The sequence below is a fragment of the Cryptosporidium ubiquitum genome, assembly GCF_001865345.1.
Source record: "Cryptosporidium ubiquitum isolate 39726 chromosome Unknown contig_12, whole genome shotgun sequence".
Lineage (NCBI taxonomy): Eukaryota > Apicomplexa > Conoidasida > Eucoccidiorida > Cryptosporidiidae > Cryptosporidium > Cryptosporidium ubiquitum.
In genome coordinates, this window is record NW_021639804.1 from 709,362 (window position 1) to 728,159 (window position 18,798).

General features: G+C 29.2%; 4 protein-coding genes across 4 annotated transcripts; 3 read left to right on the plus strand and 1 right to left on the minus strand.

The window, feature by feature from the left end:
* Positions 1-102: 102 nt before the first annotated feature.
* cubi_02103 (adenylate kinase) lies at positions 103-765 on the minus strand (the record flags this gene model as incomplete). The annotated part of the gene is made up of 1 exon (XM_029019115.1): positions 103-765. The coding sequence occupies one exon, from the start codon at positions 763-765 to the stop codon at positions 103-105; it is 663 nt and encodes a 220-aa protein (XP_028876589.1).
* Positions 766-1,256: 491 nt separating this feature from the next.
* cubi_02104 (uncharacterized protein) lies at positions 1,257-4,328 on the plus strand (the record flags this gene model as incomplete). Its single annotated transcript, XM_029019116.1, has 1 exon — positions 1,257-4,328. The coding sequence occupies one exon, from the start codon at positions 1,257-1,259 to the stop codon at positions 4,326-4,328; it is 3,072 nt and encodes a 1,023-aa protein (XP_028876590.1).
* A 934-nt stretch (positions 4,329-5,262) lies between these two features.
* Positions 5,263-7,218, plus strand: cubi_02105 (uncharacterized protein; the record flags this gene model as incomplete). The annotated part of the gene is made up of 1 exon (XM_029019117.1): positions 5,263-7,218. The coding sequence occupies one exon, from the start codon at positions 5,263-5,265 to the stop codon at positions 7,216-7,218; it is 1,956 nt and encodes a 651-aa protein (XP_028876591.1).
* A 419-nt stretch (positions 7,219-7,637) lies between these two features.
* On the plus strand, positions 7,638-18,767 carry cubi_02106 (uncharacterized protein; the record flags this gene model as incomplete). The annotated part of the gene is made up of 1 exon (XM_029019118.1): positions 7,638-18,767. One exon carries the CDS (start codon positions 7,638-7,640, stop codon positions 18,765-18,767), a length of 11,130 nt encoding a protein of 3,709 aa, XP_028876592.1.
* Between the last annotated feature and the right edge of the window lie 31 nt (positions 18,768-18,798).

Here is an 18,798-nt window from a genome sequence, read left to right on the forward strand (position 1 = left end):
AAGTAAAGCTAGGAAATTAACAAGAAATGATTTAACTTAGTTTATACTAATTTATTAATGCTTTCAACACTAAAATTGAAGTTTTAATGCTGCTTTCTGAACCTAATTTCCCAGGATCTTTTTGATCTGCTCCGTAACTTCCTTCGGAGGCAGTTTTGCATCCACCTTTCTTAAGATTCCCAATTCCTCATAAAACTTCACCAATGGTGCGGTCTGTTTGTGGAATATATCAAGACGGACCTTTACAGCTTCTGCATTGTCATCCTCCCTCCACACAAGAGGCTCACCTGTAGCATCATCTATACCTGGTTGTTTGGGTGGATTAAACTTTACATGGTAAATTCTACCGGATGGTGGGTGAGTACATCTTCCTGAGATTCTTTCAATAATTTCTGAATCATCGATATCAAAATAAATTACATGAGTTAGGGAGTCTCCAATTTCACTCAATATTTTTGCTAAGCCCTCAGCTTGGAGAATTGTTCTTGGAAATCCATCCAAGACAAACCCATTTACACACACTCCCGAATCAAACTTCTCCTTAACTAATCCAAGTACAATATCATCTCCAACAAATTTCCCCGAATCCATGATACTTTTAGCCTCTAGGCCAATCTTCGTACCATTTTTTATTGCTTCTCTAAGCATGTCACCAGTAGATAAGTGGGCCAGTCCGTACTCATTCTTAATGAATTCGCATTGGGTACCTTTTCCACTTCCCGGAGCTCCTATAAGAATTAAATTGTGTTTTTTTGAACTCTGCATTTTCTATTGAAATTTAATTTTTATTACTCCAGTAAAGCTAAAACGAATTAATAAAAATATTTTTATTTTTTTCTTTGGCTTGATTGCTCTTAATATAATTGTTTGCAGCATCCCGCCTCATTTACCGGTAAAGAGTGGGGCGCGGTATCGGACTATCAAAATAATAAAAAAAAATACATTTTTTTTTTGAATGACTTATTCATGGAAATCAAAAGACCTGTGAATATTGCACAACAGTTATTTTGAATAAGGAAGTTTTTAAGATAACTAGAGATCCACATACTGCATTACTTAAAAAGACTTTCAGGATTAGTATTATTGTGAATTGCATTAATAAACTTATTACTTTAAATTTTAATAAAGAAAAGTGACGAGTGAGAAAGAAAAATAACTTGGTAATTACAGTAAGTTATCTAAAGATCTTCTTTCCGGGTGTTTTCTTTTTTGATGCAAATCTTACAATATTCTCTTTGCTTTTGGTTAATTAAATAATGACAATACTTGTTGATGGCCAGGCATTATCAGTAACAGATCTCTTCAAAAAATATGATTTAGATGAAATTAGTGATATTCTGGTCAGGATCAAAAAAGAGATATTTGTCAGGACAAATGAAGTTAAGAAAGTTATTGGATCTAATCCTGACTTGATGATTGATTTTGGCCAAAATGTCTTAAATATATATAATGCAAGTACAAAACTAAATTCCAGTACCTATGAGCTACTTAAGGATATTGAAAGATTTAGTGATAGTCTTGGAGATAAAGTTTCTAAATTTGTTCAAGAAGAACTACCAGATGTGATTCGAAAGGAGGATCTAAACTCCATTTTAAGTCATCAGGAACAACATGAGAAACTTTACTTCGGTATTTTGGAATCTTTTTCAAAGAAGAGTTTTATACAAAGTTATGAGCTGTATTTAGAGTATAAAAAGCTAATAAATGAAGATTCCTCAAATTTAGAAAATACAATATTTAAGGATTCTATCTTTATTAAACAAAGCATTTCCAGTAATTGTTATACTTTCATTCAAAGTTGTGAGAAGCTTAATTCAGTTGAATTGGCCCAATTAATCATGATCAGGTATCTATTAGAGATTGAAGGTAAACATACTGATCACTTAGAACATATTGAATCAGATTTCAAAACTATCCTGGAAACTGCTTTAATTTTGAGAGTTGATAAAACCATTCAAATTTTAAAGAACGCAAGGATTTCGTGTAATAGTAATCTTGGGAAGAAGGAGGAATTTAATGATAAGCTTGGCCAAACTTTCATGATGGCTATGACCGTTTTAGTTGACCTTTATGAGCTCAAAGAGTCTATTTCTATAGTGTGTTCTGAATTCAAACAAAGGGGGTGGTTTGAGCTTCAATTTTTAGATCATATTTCGGCCTGTTTATTGACATTAACTAATAGTAGCCACATATCAAGACTTATGTCAGTTCTATTGGAGGAATTTGGATCTATGGGAGGAGAAAAAGTAGTTGAAACCAACAATATAGAAAATGGAGATGTTTATTACAGTAAAAAGTCTGAAGAAATAAATCACAATTTTAGGTTTAAGTTTCTTTCTAAAATATATTTGAATCTGTTTAGTACAATAAAGCATGGGGTCGGTATAGAGATACTGAAGAATTCATTTTTCCCAATTTTGATTTCCACTATTGAAGAGGAACTGATAAGATTTCTAATAATTGGGAATAAAAATCAGTTATTGGAGTTAATATTGAGACCTGAGGAAGATATTGAGTCATATTACAACAGAAAGATGAGCAATATTTTTGAGGATAATAATACTATTAGGTGGCTGATATCCAAAAATGAGTCTTTTGAGATACTAATTAACGAGATAAAAGAGACTGGAGAGCTTCTTGACAAAGTCGAACCTTCAGAAAAGAATTCTATTCTCAGAAGTATTTCCGAAAAGTGCTTTAGTTCCATTTTAACCAAGTTTATTGAGTTTAACAGAATCCTTTTTTGGTCTATTAAAGGGAGGGATTTCAAGCAGGCACCTACAATTTTAGTCAAAAATGAGGATGATTCCATGGCAAAGATTCACAGATTCTCCAATATTTTAATTCAGGGAAAGCAGTTGGAGTTTTTGGAATCGTCTTTAATAGAATACCTTTCAACTGGCCAAGAAGAGTTTGGCTTTTCTTATCAAATTTTGACTCAAGATAACAATATTGGCCCTCGGAATATTAACTGGGAAATCTTGGTAAGGATTTGTAGCGAAATTATTGCATCTTTAGAGGATTCTTCCCAGGTTAATGAAGAATCTAAAAACACTCAAACTCTCATTTTATGCTCATTAAGAGAGTTTACGAAGTCTTATGTTAGCCCAGAGTGCCTTTTCAGACACATTCAAAGCATCAGGACATTGGAAACCATTATATATTCCCTTATGATTCACAGGGAGGAACTTTGCCAAAAAATATGTACATATCAGTCACTTTTACAGAGAACCAACGATAAGTTGGAAAGTAACTGTTTAAATAGTAAAGAAGTACTCTCACTCACATCTTTGTACCATCAATTTGGTTTTATTGGAGATAACTCAGTGACTCCTCATACTCTATTACTGGAATTTTGCTTTGATCTGAACATGATTTCAACACAATTAGCTTTTAAGTCGCAAAGATCTATTTTTAACTTGGTTTGCAGATCTTACATTAAATCTTATATTTTACCATTTCAAATAAATATTATAAAAACATTTGGAGACTTGTACCTTAAACTTGGAAATTTGAAAAATGATGAGAACTTTAACAAAGAATTAAAAGATGATGACAAAGATTTATTAGTTAAATCTGTTTCTTGTCTTTACAGTGATCTGATATGGTGTGAAAGATTTTCCGTCTGTAACTATTCTATTGAACATGATAATGGAGTTAGTATAAATTCAAAAGATGAATTATCACCAACTATGGATATAGTAAAAACCATTTTGACTCCCGAAGATATGGTTTCTATTGAGGACGGAATTATTAGCCTTCTAAAAGAAGCTCGGGAGAACTATAACTTGGAGGCTTGCCACCAACTACCCAAGGTGCAAAATTTGTTTGCAAGTAGTGTACAAAGGTTCCCTACTCTACCTTTAGTAAATCCCTCCTCTAGGGGATCAATTTCAAACAAAATTACCACTGCAAATGACAAAACTCTTAAAGCCAATATAGACTCAAATAGTGTTTCTGCTAATAATGACTATAGACAATTCCTGTTAACCCATTATTCTGATATTCTTAAGAATTACAACAAATCAGATTCAATCCGTCTTGCCCCCAAAGTTTCCAGTGTAGTTAATAGTCAGGATTCTATTAACAATACGAGCAATCCCAACTTTACAGAGGAAAAGATAGGTGGATGGTTTTCTATGGGTAATGGGAATCAGAATGTAGAAACTTCTTCTAATATTCACCTAAATGATAATAACACGGGTTCTTTTGCTAACAATTCTGGAACTGGTGTTATGGGAATTAACAAAAAAATAGACACTCAGGCTATTTGGCAGGTCTCTAATCTACTTAAGGAAACGGTAAAAGATAAAGTTTTTGGTCAGTGAAATGAGACAGAATGCGCATAATTTAAATTGAGTCTAGATTTAACTTAAGAAATGATTTTCTATAATTGATTTAACACTTAATATACTAGTCTTTGATATATAACTTTTTCTTCATTTTTATTTCAAGTTATTATCACTTCTAATTTTTAAAAATCCAATCTTCTACATTTAATGCATAGAAAAGTATTCAATTGCTAAAACAAAAATTTTATAGGGAATTTTTATGATTATATAATACAGAACTTTTATTTGACAAGAAAAATTAACGTAAAATGTGCATTAAATGCAATAGTTTTGGCGGGAACAAGAACCCAACTTAATGCCAGATGTAAAAATTATTTTTAAAAAAACTTTTCCCATTCCTTCAAAACCTGTTGCATGTAGGCCAGTGAGCGGTTTATCAATAAATGACTAAAAATTGTTTAGTTTATTAATTTCCGCGTCACATAATTTTGCCTCACACTTAATTTAATTCTAAATACCCAAAATAATCTTATAAAAAGTTGAATTCTAGTTTTTATATAATAAGAATTAAATCAAAACCCCTGTATAGCCCTACGCTTACTTTTAGCTTGCATGGAAATTGTTGACATTTCCACCCCACATTCTCCCAAAACGCATTATGAATTTAAACTCACAAGGCGGCATGGCTGGCAAACGTCGTTGAACGTCCTGTCTCGCACAACAATATTATTTGAAATTAGGGGGGAAGAAAAGAAAGTTGCATGACATAAAGGTAAGAAGGGTAAAACGTAAGTGTGGTAAATTTAATGAAATTATTTACTCAATAAGCTGTATTCGAACGCCATAAATGTGGAATAAGTGAATCTGCTTTGTAAACAAATAGTTGGAAAAAGAATCAAAAGTTTAAATTTAGTAAGAAAGAGAAAGCATAGGATAAAAATAATTTAAAGGGAATTTTAGTTTAGTAATAATGAAATTTCTTCTTTCAATTTTTCTGCCCATCTCAGGGCTGGCAGTTAGAGGAGAACAAATAATTAGGTGTAATTCAAACCTTATGAATTTGTGTGGCTCAGATATGGTCATTTACAAATCTGAGTGTGATTTTCTGGCTTCAAAGGCTAAATTCAGCGACTTAACAATTCTAGATCTTTCTGACTGTATTAGTTCAAATTATAAGGTTATTAATAGTTCTAGTAATTTGAATATCACAAATGGTGCTTCACATTTAAATAGCAGGTTATTAAGAGGAAGTGGTATGTTAAAGAGAGATTCAGAGGTGAATTCTGACATGATCGTATCAGTGAAAAACGAAACACAAGAAAACTTAGTTGAATTAGTGGATAAAAAAGTTGATAATAGTGATAAAAATAGCACTTTAGAATATGAATCTAGCTCAGATAATGAAAATATACAAGACTTAAGGTTGGCTGGTGGTGTATATAGTGATGAGATTGATAGAGAAAAATCATTTTACATGGGTAGCCACGACTCAGTTTATAAAGGTATTAATAAATATAACGTTAATATGATTAATGTTATTGTGGAGAATTTCGATATTTCTTCATTTGTTTTGTCAGATGGTAAATACAACCTTTCAAGACTTTCACTTTTAGTTTTAAAAACGATTATTAAAATATTGGAAAACCAAAAGTCTAAGATGCTGAATTACTTAAATCAACTAAATAATGTACAAATTGATAACAATAACGATAAAAACCTTACATCTCCAGATTCTGGTTATAATGGTTTGGAGGAAATTCAGAATTCTTACACACATAAAGCAGATAACTTCAGTGTAATTGATCAGAGAATGCACAATAGCTTGAACGTTACATTCAGGTTTGTAAACTTTAACAATACAGATAATTACTTGAATTCTCTTATGTTAGTGGATTTTGCTCTTCAAACTTTGGGTAAGATGAGTATTAACAATTTAAAAGATATTTATAATTCTACTTTAAAAAATGACCTGAATAATTCTACTAATATTGGAAACATTAATGGGGACAAGAAAAAAACTATGAACAGATTATTGCTTCCTTTAGAAGAGGAATCTACTTTTGAAGAATTAAATTCTTCTAATGGAACCAATAACTACTTGGATGAGGCTGACAATTGTGAGTTAAACATTTCATCTAATAAAGAAACTCCAGCAATTCCCAATTTCCATTGTATCTTTCCCAAAAATTCCACGGACAATTTTAAAATGGCTTCCAACTATATTCTAAATTTAACTGAATTAACCCTTAAGGATACCTTTGACAATAAGTTTGGAAACAGTTTAACTCTGTTTCCACATTCAATATTCAATCCAACCATGAACACAACCAATCCATTAGAGACAAGTACTAGGGCTCTTTTAAGTAATCAATCAAAGGAAATTGAAAACCGAGTAGATTTGGTTTTGGACTTCTTTGATTTATTATTTTCCCCATTGAATATTACTAATGATGATCTAAAAGACCTCGAAATTGGCGAAATCTTTGTAAATTTTGATTTGAACTTTTTGAAAGACGAATCAATCAATTCTACACTCACAAATATGGACGATACAGGAGTTTTAGAGGCGCTAGATGAAATATTTGAATTAGGCTCTATTATCAATAATTTTACATTAAGTGAGCAGAAATCCAATAGCACGGCTAATTCTACATCATTAAACCCATTGAGAATCGCAAGTGAGGCAACCCCAAAAATTAAAGCAAACTCCACTGTTGAAGAACTATTTAGAGAATTCCCTCCTGCATTTGATAGGGTCAGAGGTGAAGGTTGCATAGTTAAATGTGATGATCAGGTCGATCTTCACTGTGGAAACAACGGAGTAACATACAAAAATCTCTGTGAATTCAGAAATGCTCAATGCACTAATAAAAACTTAATTTTCGTTAATTTTGGTAAGTGTTTACCTCTAATTATTAGGGGTTGAGGGTTGCTTTAATGTTTACAACAGTATCTAATAATGGTTAATATTCAAATTGGCTTTTTTTTTCTAAATTCATGAAGAGGTAAAAACTAGAAATAAAATAATTAATAATATCCCAGGAGTTTTTTAATATAGTTTGTACTTTTTTTCAGTTTTTTATTGATCTTTTTCCTTTCTGCTTGTTTTGCCTATTTTATGCAATATTTCTTATGATTTCTTCCCCGCCAATAATTTCTTGATCTGTCTGTGACAATTAGGAATTGAGAAATAAATATTTAAAAAAAAAAATGTTGCTTGACGTAAATTTTGTAAAATAATAATGTTCAATATTTTACAGTTTGATTAATGTTCAGGTAAAAGTCTATTTAAAACTATTTCTTATTTAATATTTCCTGATAAATGGCCAAGAATACTAATTTATAATGGACCGTTTATTTCATACAGAAATTTGTATTTTTTCACCAAAAGCCAATATAATATACCTCAAACTATTAAAGACGGTCCTCAAACCATCAATATTTATTCTAGATTTGAAGGAAGAGGGTTTTAGCGATGATTTTAAGGATTTCTTCCTTGAAATTTTCAAAAATAGACTAAACCTGGAGCAACAAAGCAATTCTAATTTTTGTTTAACCCGAAATGCGAAAAATTCGATTATACTTTCTTCCTCAAAAATTCTTTATTTAATTTACGAAAAGGGCAATCCAAATGATTTTTTTGCATGCAACACTGCAAGTAAAATTATTTCATTAAATACCGGCGTGTCCACAATAATAAGAAATGTGTGCAAAGGCATGCATTTGGTATTTGTTTTGGACTTGGGGTCATTATTATGGTTTTCAGAATTATATGATGATATAGAGCAATTGGGAGCAAGGACAGATGAGTTTTTATCAAGTTTGGAAAACATATTAAACGAAGTTTCGAAGTTGTTGGAATATTTAAAGTATATGGAAGATGGGGTAGAAGTAAAGTTTTCTGTTTTTTTGTTTGGAACGAATCAAGAAGAGCCTTGCTTTAAGCTGGTATTTTATGAAATACCAATCATTTCTTGGATTAGTGAAAAACAAATTTTCAGAGAACATTTGCAATGTGTTATTCAGGAGATTTTAAAAACCCACTTGGAGTTCACACAAGGTGAGATAAACTTTTTTAAAAGCTTGTACAGCTTTGAAATTTTTGAATTACTGAACTCATTTTCAACTTCTTGGACTCATTCAGTAATTGTAATAACAACAGGAATAATATCTTCCAGACTTTTTTCAGAAGGAAATTCTTCCTCATTATTTTGTCAAAATAATGATTTATTACGTTACTGCTCTTCAAATGATATTCAGATTCATTTTTTGGTGATTAAAAAGTTTAGCATGGACCTTGAAGAGTCAGAAATTGGATTAATTCCTTCTTTAGATACTTTGGAATTTGTTGCTACTAGTTTTAATTCAACTTTAACGGTATGTGAGTATGGAGTAAATGAGCAGGATGCGAGAAAGATAGCAAAGGATTTGCTATTAAGGCCCGATATTTGCAATATCCCCTTCAAAACTGAATCTGGAGTTAAAGACATATTAGATGGGTTGAAGGAGATTTATAATTATAAAGTAAATCAAAGGTTATCTCTCATAGAACTTTTAGTAAATAAATTAAGGAATGGTTTCAATTTTGTTGGAGAATCAAAAATTGATATTCCACTCATTTTATTTTCAAAATTTCATAAGTTGGTTGAAGTTATATGTTTGATTGAAAATTATAAAGATTTTCAAGACAACTGTTCAGAATTTTGGTCCATCAAATTTTATATCAGGAATTTAGGAAATGCCATTTCTACCCCAGATCAATTTTCATTACTTAAAAAATTATTGGAATCTAAAGAAGAGATTAAGAAGCTCAATTTCTCCAGCAAGCCCTACATATTGACTTATTTCCTTTACTCCTTTATTTTTAAAAACAGATTATTGGATACTTGGATGGAAGGCTTAGTTGAAAATTATTCAAAAAACAGCGAATACATTCCAACCTTTCCAAAAGAACTGAATAGTTTGTTTCTTCCGTACATTATTCGGCATGAAGTTGATTTTATATTGGATAGTGACCAAACTTTATTTAAAGAAGAAGTTTTTGATGGGTTTAAAGGTTCTTGGGACTTGCTAAAAGCCAAATTAACGGATTTAGGGTTTAAATCCTTTATACTAGAAAACCAACAGGATGAATTTGATTTTTCATCAAGAGAAATTGAGGGAATTTTGATGTATTATAATCTGTTTCCACAGATAAAGACTACAGAAATGGGAATGAAATTTGAGGACCTTGAAATTTTGAGAATTTTAAGATCTTGGGCAAGTAATGATTCTTTGATCCAGACTCAGAATTCTAATTTGTCTGGAAAAGCGAAAAACATCACTGCAATTTGGTTGAAAGCCCAAAGAACTATTATCAAAACATCTGATCATGGGAAAAATAAAAGTAAAGAAATAGAAAGCCAATCTTCATTAGTGAAATTTAACATCTTATTTTATGGTCTCAGTCCAATATATTGCCAAGAGTATACAAAGTGGTTTAAGGAGCAAATTATGCAATATGGAATTGTACCTGAAGATGCAGATTTAAGTTTATTGAGAATATCATTGAGAACAAGTTATTTTTTAAAAAGTAGTACAAAAGGAGCCATATGCTTGGAAAAGTCATGGAGCTACGTACTTTGGAGTGAAAAAGAAAAGCATATTCATCAGGAGCAGGAACCAATGAATTTGAATGAAAGGGTCATATTGACTATATCAAATTCCAGATTTTTGGATGGTTGGATTTTGCTTAATAGGATAAATTACAAAGATCAATTAAATTCAACCTGGTATAAACCCAGTGATCTTAAGATTACTAAAAACTTCAGGTTGAAAGTATTGTTTATTTATGACCTTAAGTTCCAATTTGACAACAATGCAAATAGTAGCAAGCTAACATGCAGAGCTTTAATGGCAAGTTCTATTGATAGAACTGATATTATTAATGAGAATAATGGAGAATTCTTTTTATTTAATAAGTTTGCTGAAAGAATCCACTATCAAGACAACAAAATAATACAAACAATCTCATTAATAGATTATTTATATACTTCAAGTCATTTAAGAAAGAATATTGAATATTTTAGAAATATGAATGAAGAGATAAATGAAAAAAGTAACCATGAGGATTCCTCTGAAATTAAAGCTGAAAGCTTTCATCAAAATGCATACAGAAATAAATTTGGAGCAATCAATTCTAACTACTATAATATCTTTTTCAGTGGTCTTAAAAAGTCCAAAGAATTTAATAAATACAAGAGAATTATTCAAAACAAATCATTTTATGCTAACGACGATAAAATATCACTATCAATTCGAGAAATTTCGAATTTATTTCTCACATTTAATAATAATGAAATGGAGACAGATTCAGATGATAATGACAAATTTAAAATAGTTTCACAATCTAGTGCAGAAAGTGACAATTACGAAGCCATTGAAAATGAATTGGATAAAGAATTTATCAATCAATTTAAGCCTTTATGTTTGATAGAAATACCTCTAATTAACACAAACAATTTGTTTACTTGTCAGAATAATTCCAAAAATGGTAAAAATTCTGATATTGAAGCAAGGAGAAAGTATTTGGAAGGAGCATCAGAAGGTTCGTTTGAGAAGTTCCTATATAAAATATCAAAAATCACAGACAGATCTGTTAGGGTGGATGAAAATGAATGGTATACAATATTGTTTATTGATGAAGATGAACTGGATGTCAAGTCTAAAGATCAGGATAGCTTTATAATAAGTGAAGATTTGGAACCAATTTTTTCTGATAAAAGAGAGAAAACCAAAAGTTGGAATTTAATAAGGAGGTTACATAGTAATCAAATCTACGATTATATGATAATTACTCATATTAAACTTCACAGATCCAGTTCTAATGGGCCAACAAGCTCAATATTAGGAATATATCTTTGTTCGTATTACAATATTTGTTTTGGAATAACACAGAAAAAGGCAAATCTAGAAATGGGGATTTTTGAAAAAAAGAAACTGAATAAAGTTAGACAATTCGTAGAATTATATATTTCTATAGTAAAAGAGATTTGGGATTCAATTAAATTTAAAATGATTTCAAAATACTATTTATTGGGTATTCCAATTTGTTCCAAAGATATTGCAAAGATACAAAACGAAAATGAATTCAATGAGGAGAAGGCTCAACCATCATCAAAAATAGATTCAGAATCAATTTATATAAATGGGTTAGAGAATAGTTCTATAGAAAATCCTATATCAGTAAGTGGAATTGGTCTGGATTTAGATCCAGAATTCGATTTTATAAAAGAAGAAAACACCCACCAAGATAGTTTTCAAAGCTTATTGCTTGGTTTAAGTTATGATCAGGAGGTTTTATCAGAAAAGGGAAGTAATTCTGATCCAGATACTTGCTCGGATATAACATTTGATATCAATGAATGTAATGAAGTTAGAAGGGAAGTTTGCAAGTATTTAAAATGCAATATATTCAGATTTAAACTCAGTCTTTCCAGTTTCAAAATAGTCCTATATAGAAAATTCAGAAATAATGTAGAGCTGGATAAGGGGCTAGAAAAGTTGGATAAGTTAGCAGGATTTATTGGTGAGGAACTTGAAAGCCGTATGAAGAATGCTTTAAGAATGAAACTAGTTCATTTTGATTGCCAAGATTTGAATTGTTTTTTGGTATTTTGCGGAGTACTTGATTTATATAAGGGAAAAACTGAGAATATTATAGTAGCTATATCATTAATGAAAAATAAACAAAACTTGGGGATTTCTTACCTTGAATCAATAAGATTCTGGAAAAGATTCAAAAAAAATTTAAGTTTTAGTCCCAGTTGGTTTCATTGCCTTGTTTGGAAAAGTTTGACAGAAAAAGATGATTTAGAACTAAAGGTAACTATTTTTACATCTATTGATAAGAAATACATTAGAGTAAATAGGACAGATATGGAACTCTGGTCGATGATTAAATTGGAAAAAGAATTATTTGTTTCGAAACTAAGAAGCGTATTATCCTCTTGGATGACTGATATGACTATGGAACTTTCTTTTATACATGGAGATGAAATTTGGGGAAAAAGTAGGGATGAATCATATAGAATGAATTTGTTTGCTTGTTTTGGCCGTGAATTATTGCTAGAATGCCTACAAGGAATTAAGGAGAAGATTTGGAATTATAATGATGAACTATTTTCCGAGGAAGTTTTTGAAAAAAACAAATTGATATCTTCTGGATCAGTAATTCTCAGAAGAGATATTCAGTTTCCTTTATTAAAATCTGAAACTAAATTTGGAAATGATATTGCTGTAATTAACCTGCTTTCATCTCAAGCTGATTATTTTCCGATCAAAAGAAAACCACATTTGATTTTAATATGGCATGGATCTCAGTTTCCTATGGATAATTTGCAAATAGCAAGTCCAAGCTTAAAAAGCAGACTCAGAAGAGGCTTTTTGGACAACCTTTTAGAGCATACCAGAGTACTTGCAGAGATTTATAACCCAGATGGTTTGGTAAACAACGAATTAGTACTAGGACTTGCTTTAAAGATTTATTTTCCATCTTCAATTACCTGTGGAATGAAAATGAGCTCACAAAGTAAATTTAAGTGTAAGATATGTGATTTTCATATAGAGGAAAACTGTTTACATGAATCTATTAATTTTATTTTTTCAACAATGCAAAGTAGGTTTATTGATATTTGGAAAGAAGCAACATGCGATTTCTTACTACAGAACGTTGCTATTTCAAGAATGGTTAGCTCTTTGATGGTACCTAAATTTATATCATCTGATTATTCAAATCTAAGAATAGAAAACGAAAAGAAGAAACCAGAAATATCAATTTTAGACTCAAATGAACAGGAGGACATTTTTGGACAAATTTCTATCACCTCAGAATGGCTTTATGAAGTACCTTTTGAAATTTCCCCAGCAAAATTTAGAAGGATGAAAAAGAATAATTTTAGTAGTTTATTAAAAAGGAAATTGGACCCAGATTATTACGAAAAGCCTGGTGAGGTAATTTTATGGGATGGAAGAACAATTAAAGTACCTAATTATATATTTTGGCTAAAAAAACATGAAGAAGTATTTATTGAAATTCCTTCTGGGCTCTATAATGCTCCATTGATAGATATCTTGTTTGGAGGGGGAAAGTGGGACATTTCAAATATTGATAGATACAACAAAGAGTTATCTTCAATTGAAAAAAGTTTATTTGGAAACTTTGATTCCGGAAAAGAACCCAATAAAAGCTCTGAGGTCTTATCTTCTGCAAAAGAAATAGAATTCATTTCTTTAATATATCCAAAAGGATGGCTATTATATTCAGAAGATGCAATAACTTCGACCAATACATTAGGAACTGGATCCATATTTTTGATTAAGCCTGATTATCTTTTTATCGATATTAGGAATAGGGAAGTGAAAATACAAAAAAAAAAGAGAAAAGACTTAATTAACCAGGGTGAATTGAATCAAAGTTATTCTGTTGAGTTCTCTCCTTCAAGTTCAAATAATGTCCCAAAGCTTAAGTCGAAAGTTGGAATTTCTCTTTCTTTCTTTGGAAAAAGAAAACCTTCAAAGAGTACAAAACTATATTTTTATAGACAGCTCAAATTTGCATTACAAAGACTTATTTCAAATTGGAATAATAGTTTTAACACCATAATACTCCCCAAAGCTGATTATGAGAAATCAGTTGGAGAAATTTATTTGAATTCAAAGAATGAATTGAGCTATGATTCAAATCAGAAGCTTGAAGCCCCTTATCACTTAACATTAATCTTAAAATTAAGCAAAACATACCATAATTTTTTAGGTGCTTCAGTTTTTAACATGGCACAACAAAATAATATAATATTGAAATTTGGGGATTTGTTTACAATAATGACTACTATATTAACATGTTACAACATAAGCTATGAAGAAATTGATCGAGGTATTCGTATATTTATTAGAAATATTGATTTTGATTCGAAATCTGAGGAATTGGAATACCAGATAGATTTATCATTCTATTCTGGAATCAATGGCCGAATTCTAGACACCTCTGATCCATGGGCTGCAGGGAACAAGTTTGGTCAAGATCCCTGCTTAAATCTAGAAAAGTATTTTGATGATTGCTTACTTCCAGTACTTGAAGATGAAATATATCAGTTTCCAAGCCCATATTGGGATTTTAGTAAGATATCAGACTTTGTGTTTTTGTATAGAAATAATGAAGCGGATAACCTAAACAATGATACCATAAATGAAACAAATTCTTGGAATTTAATAAGAGATTTAGATGGCAGATTAATCCAGATACGAAAGAATTCATCAGCCCATACAACCCCCGAAAATAACTTAGATGAAAGAAAAAAACAAAAAAAATCGTCTTATGAATTATTAAATACACAAAAGTATGATTCTAGTAATAATGATTTGCTTATATACTTAATGCCATGTATTTACTTGGGAGCAGATACATATTATAAAGGAAAACCAATTTATTTGGATGAGAGATCAGAAATGGACGATGAGAATAATCATAAGGCTAATAGCATAATCATGTTTATTAATTCACTTTTTAACCTAGTATTTATGGAGTTATTAATTAAACTAAAGTTAACAATTAAGGATAATTGGATTGTCAAAAATCAATTTCAACTTTCTAAGAAAGAATTGGATAAGGAAATAAATAAAAATTCAGGTTATTATTCGTTTCTGTTAAATAATGAATACCCAAAAGTTCATGGAGCAACAATTGGAGATATACACAAATATAGAGATGATATTCAGAGCTTTTTTCAATTGATGATAAATAATAGAGAAACTATCGAAAGATTTGTACCTTTAAAATTAGTTTCTAAGTACGATAATATGATAAAGAGTTATTCAATTCCCAGTCTAATTATAAAAGATATTCATGGAGAAAATGATGAAACTCAAATGTATTTTCCTTCTTGGAGTATAGCTGATTTCATTAAGAAAATTAGAGATGAAATAAGTAAAATTCAGAAAGAGAAAAGTATGCTATCAGAATTGAATAGTATAAAGATAGTTATTTCTGGATATACTTGTATAATTCATGATAATAAAGAAGTAGATATAAATGAAAGGGTACTGAAAAAAGAAGACGGAATTTCTTCATCTAATAACTCCTCGATTAATATCAAATTTCCCATAGAAAAAAGACAATCAATGAAGGATACTGATTTTGAAGAATGTGGATGGCATATTTTGAAATATAAGTCTCATGTTAAGTACTTAAATGATATATATGAACAAACAGACTCAAATATTACTGATTGGGTGGACTCATTATACGAAATAGATAAAGATTCTAGTTATGATAATAATATTGCTGATACTAGAAGTGATTCAAATTTTATGAATCTTTATGGTTCATTTTTTAATATTTCTGGAGGTAAGCAAAGACCTTGTATAACAGTAAACATTCATTCAACTGATGATACTATAATAGAATACATGATCATTCTTGAGCTGACCCCAAGTGGAATAATGATTGTTTCTTGGAATGTTCCCATCTTAATTATTGGCAAGTTTCAGCATATAATTAAATCATTTATATTTGAAAATTCTATCAAAATGGTTTGGTCTTTGCAATTATCAATTTGGTATAAATACAACATAATTTACAGAAAGTATATTTTTGTATTAGATTTATCCAAATTTTACATCGAATTTGAGAAAAGTACAACTATTAACAACAATGAGTATTCTGTCCCTTTTCTTGGTAATAATTATTATTTTCCAAAAATTTGTGAGATCTCAACAAATATAATATCATACATTTGGAGAGATAAATATAAAGACCCAGAATTAAAATCGAGTATTTTTCAAGATTTATATAAAAAGGAGCTTATAATAGAGTGTAAAATCAACAGATTAAAGTTGGAGGACATTTTAATTCCAAACATTGTAATGGGGAAAATATTGGATTTAAAATATGAAGAGCTACTCAAAAGATATCGAATAAATGAGAAATTTAATTGCTTAATTCCATCTATTATTAACCAAATAAGAATGTTAAATTCTGATGATTTAATTGAGAGGTGGAACAATTGCTTTTTTAAATATAAATTCTGGGTATTTATTAACCAATTTTTAATAGAATGTTTCAGCATTAAAAGTCTAAAACAAGAAATATCAAGAATGTTTTCAAAAAGTGTAATTCTTCAAGTAAACAAAAGCAATATGATTTTTAAATATCAACAAATTGTTAACTTTTTAAAGAAAAGAGTCGAGAGTTATAATATTGAATATTCGAAGTATCAGAAAATTAATGAAAAACACAATGAAAATATTATTCAAACATATTATTACTTATTAACTTATCTTCAAAATTCTCACAATAATATTAATACATTAATTTCTGCAACAGTTCAAAATAGAAATAATCATTTTGTATTACTTCACCCAAATCAACTTTTTGAGGATAATGGTACTAGAAAGTTATTCAATTACAATAATATTAACAGCTGTGAATTATGTATGATGAATCCAAAAGATATTTCCATAAGAATAATTCTAACGATTTTATTTAGATGCTCCATAGATCTCTTGGAGCGTTTATATAATGAGGAAAAGCTTGAAATAAATATACAAAATGATCAATCTACTTTTAAAGAAATTGGCTTTGTAACAGAAGATTCCTCTGACTTTTATGAATCAGAACAAAATCAAAGTGAAAGAAAGAATTCAATTTTAAATAAAGTTCAAAAAGATAAATTCATTAGTAAAAAAATAATCATTGAAAAATTGGAATGCTTTGACAATAAGGGTGAACTATTAATCTTTATTGAAGATATACCTGGGATTCCATACCAAAACTTTTCTTCCAATCTCGGGAATATGTATATAATGAAGGATTTAACTATAAAATTAGATGAATTATTTAAAGATAATGGGTTCATTAGACTAGCAAATTCTTATAATGAAATTATTAACAAAGAATACTTATTTAAAAACAATTATTGTATTTCAATAATTAGTAGTATCTATAATGGATTAAACATACACGAAAAAATACAAGCAAAGAATTTGAATTACTTAATGGAGACAGAGATTGGTAATGAGAAAGAAATTATCATTTATATAAAAACTATTCATATTAAAAAATATAACTTTTCAATACCTATATGTGTTTTTCTAAGCTTATACATAAGTAAGATAAAGATCATATATTTAACAAGTATTTTTAATGAATGCACATCATACATTAATCAAAGTATATTGGACTTTATCAAAATACTAAATATCAAAAAGTTGATTTTTGAGTATGTTTTATCTTATTCAGAATCTTTGATTTTAAACATTTGGAATCAAAGTAATAAGAAATTAAAGATTCAAAATTTTCAATATTTTGAAAATGGACTTTCTGGATTAAAACGATCTGTTGATCACTTAATTAAATCTATATTGTGGGTAAATGGATTTTTAAGAGATTATCCAAATATTGAAATTTCAAATCTGAGCATTTTTCAGATATTAATAACTAGAGATCTTAAAATAAATAATAATCAGTTTATTTCAATACAAAACAGTTTTTACCAATATATTGATTTAGAAAAATCAAGTTATAGAATTAAGATGTTACCAAATTCAGAGAATAAAGTAATTATATTATTCCAATCTCTAGTAAAAAACGAGTTAATTGGATTAATAATAGATGATAGTAAAGATAAGGGAAACCATACAAATATTCAAAACTATGACATAGATTATCATAAAGAGATTTTGAGAGATGATTTGGAATTACCAATAGACTGTTTTATTTTAAAAAATGAATCAGAAATGGTTCAAAGTCAACATGAGCTTGAATTTTCACAAGAAGAAATTAAATGGGAAATAACAAACACATTGTGTACTATAAAAGAATACATAAAAAGAGATCAGATGCTTCAAAAGATTCAAGTATATGGTACATCTTTTTCACAAAAATTTGTTGATGATTTGTCCAATAATCAGTTTTCTATTAATTTGTCTTTGGATAATAAATTATTAAAGCAGCTTCCAATAATAAAGATTAAAAATTTAATGGTAAATGATGGAGCCAAGATGGCTTATAAATCAATGATGAGAATTCAAGAAAATATAAATGTGATTGTATCTTTATTTAGACAATTTTGGATGGAAAATGATGCAATTCAGTTCTCTAATTCTTTGTATAGAATAGAGGAGTCAGTAATTGTAGGGGAATTTATTCAAGATAGAATTATTTCTTTGTTAATCAAAAATAAAATTAAGGAAGTTATCTTAATAAGGTTTTTCACGACATTTAAAGCTTATAAAAATAGTGATATGGAATGGATTTTTAATGACATAAAGTTTACTTTTAAAAATGAAAATAAAATTAAGAGATATTTTTTTATTGAAAACAAACAAAATGATAATAATGATCAAGAAATAAAAAGTGATTTATATAATTTAGTACTTAAATCAATAGAATATATTTTGGATAATAATAGCAGAAAGAGTACTAATAAATGTAAATAGATAAGAATAGAAGAAATATAGCAAAGAAAAA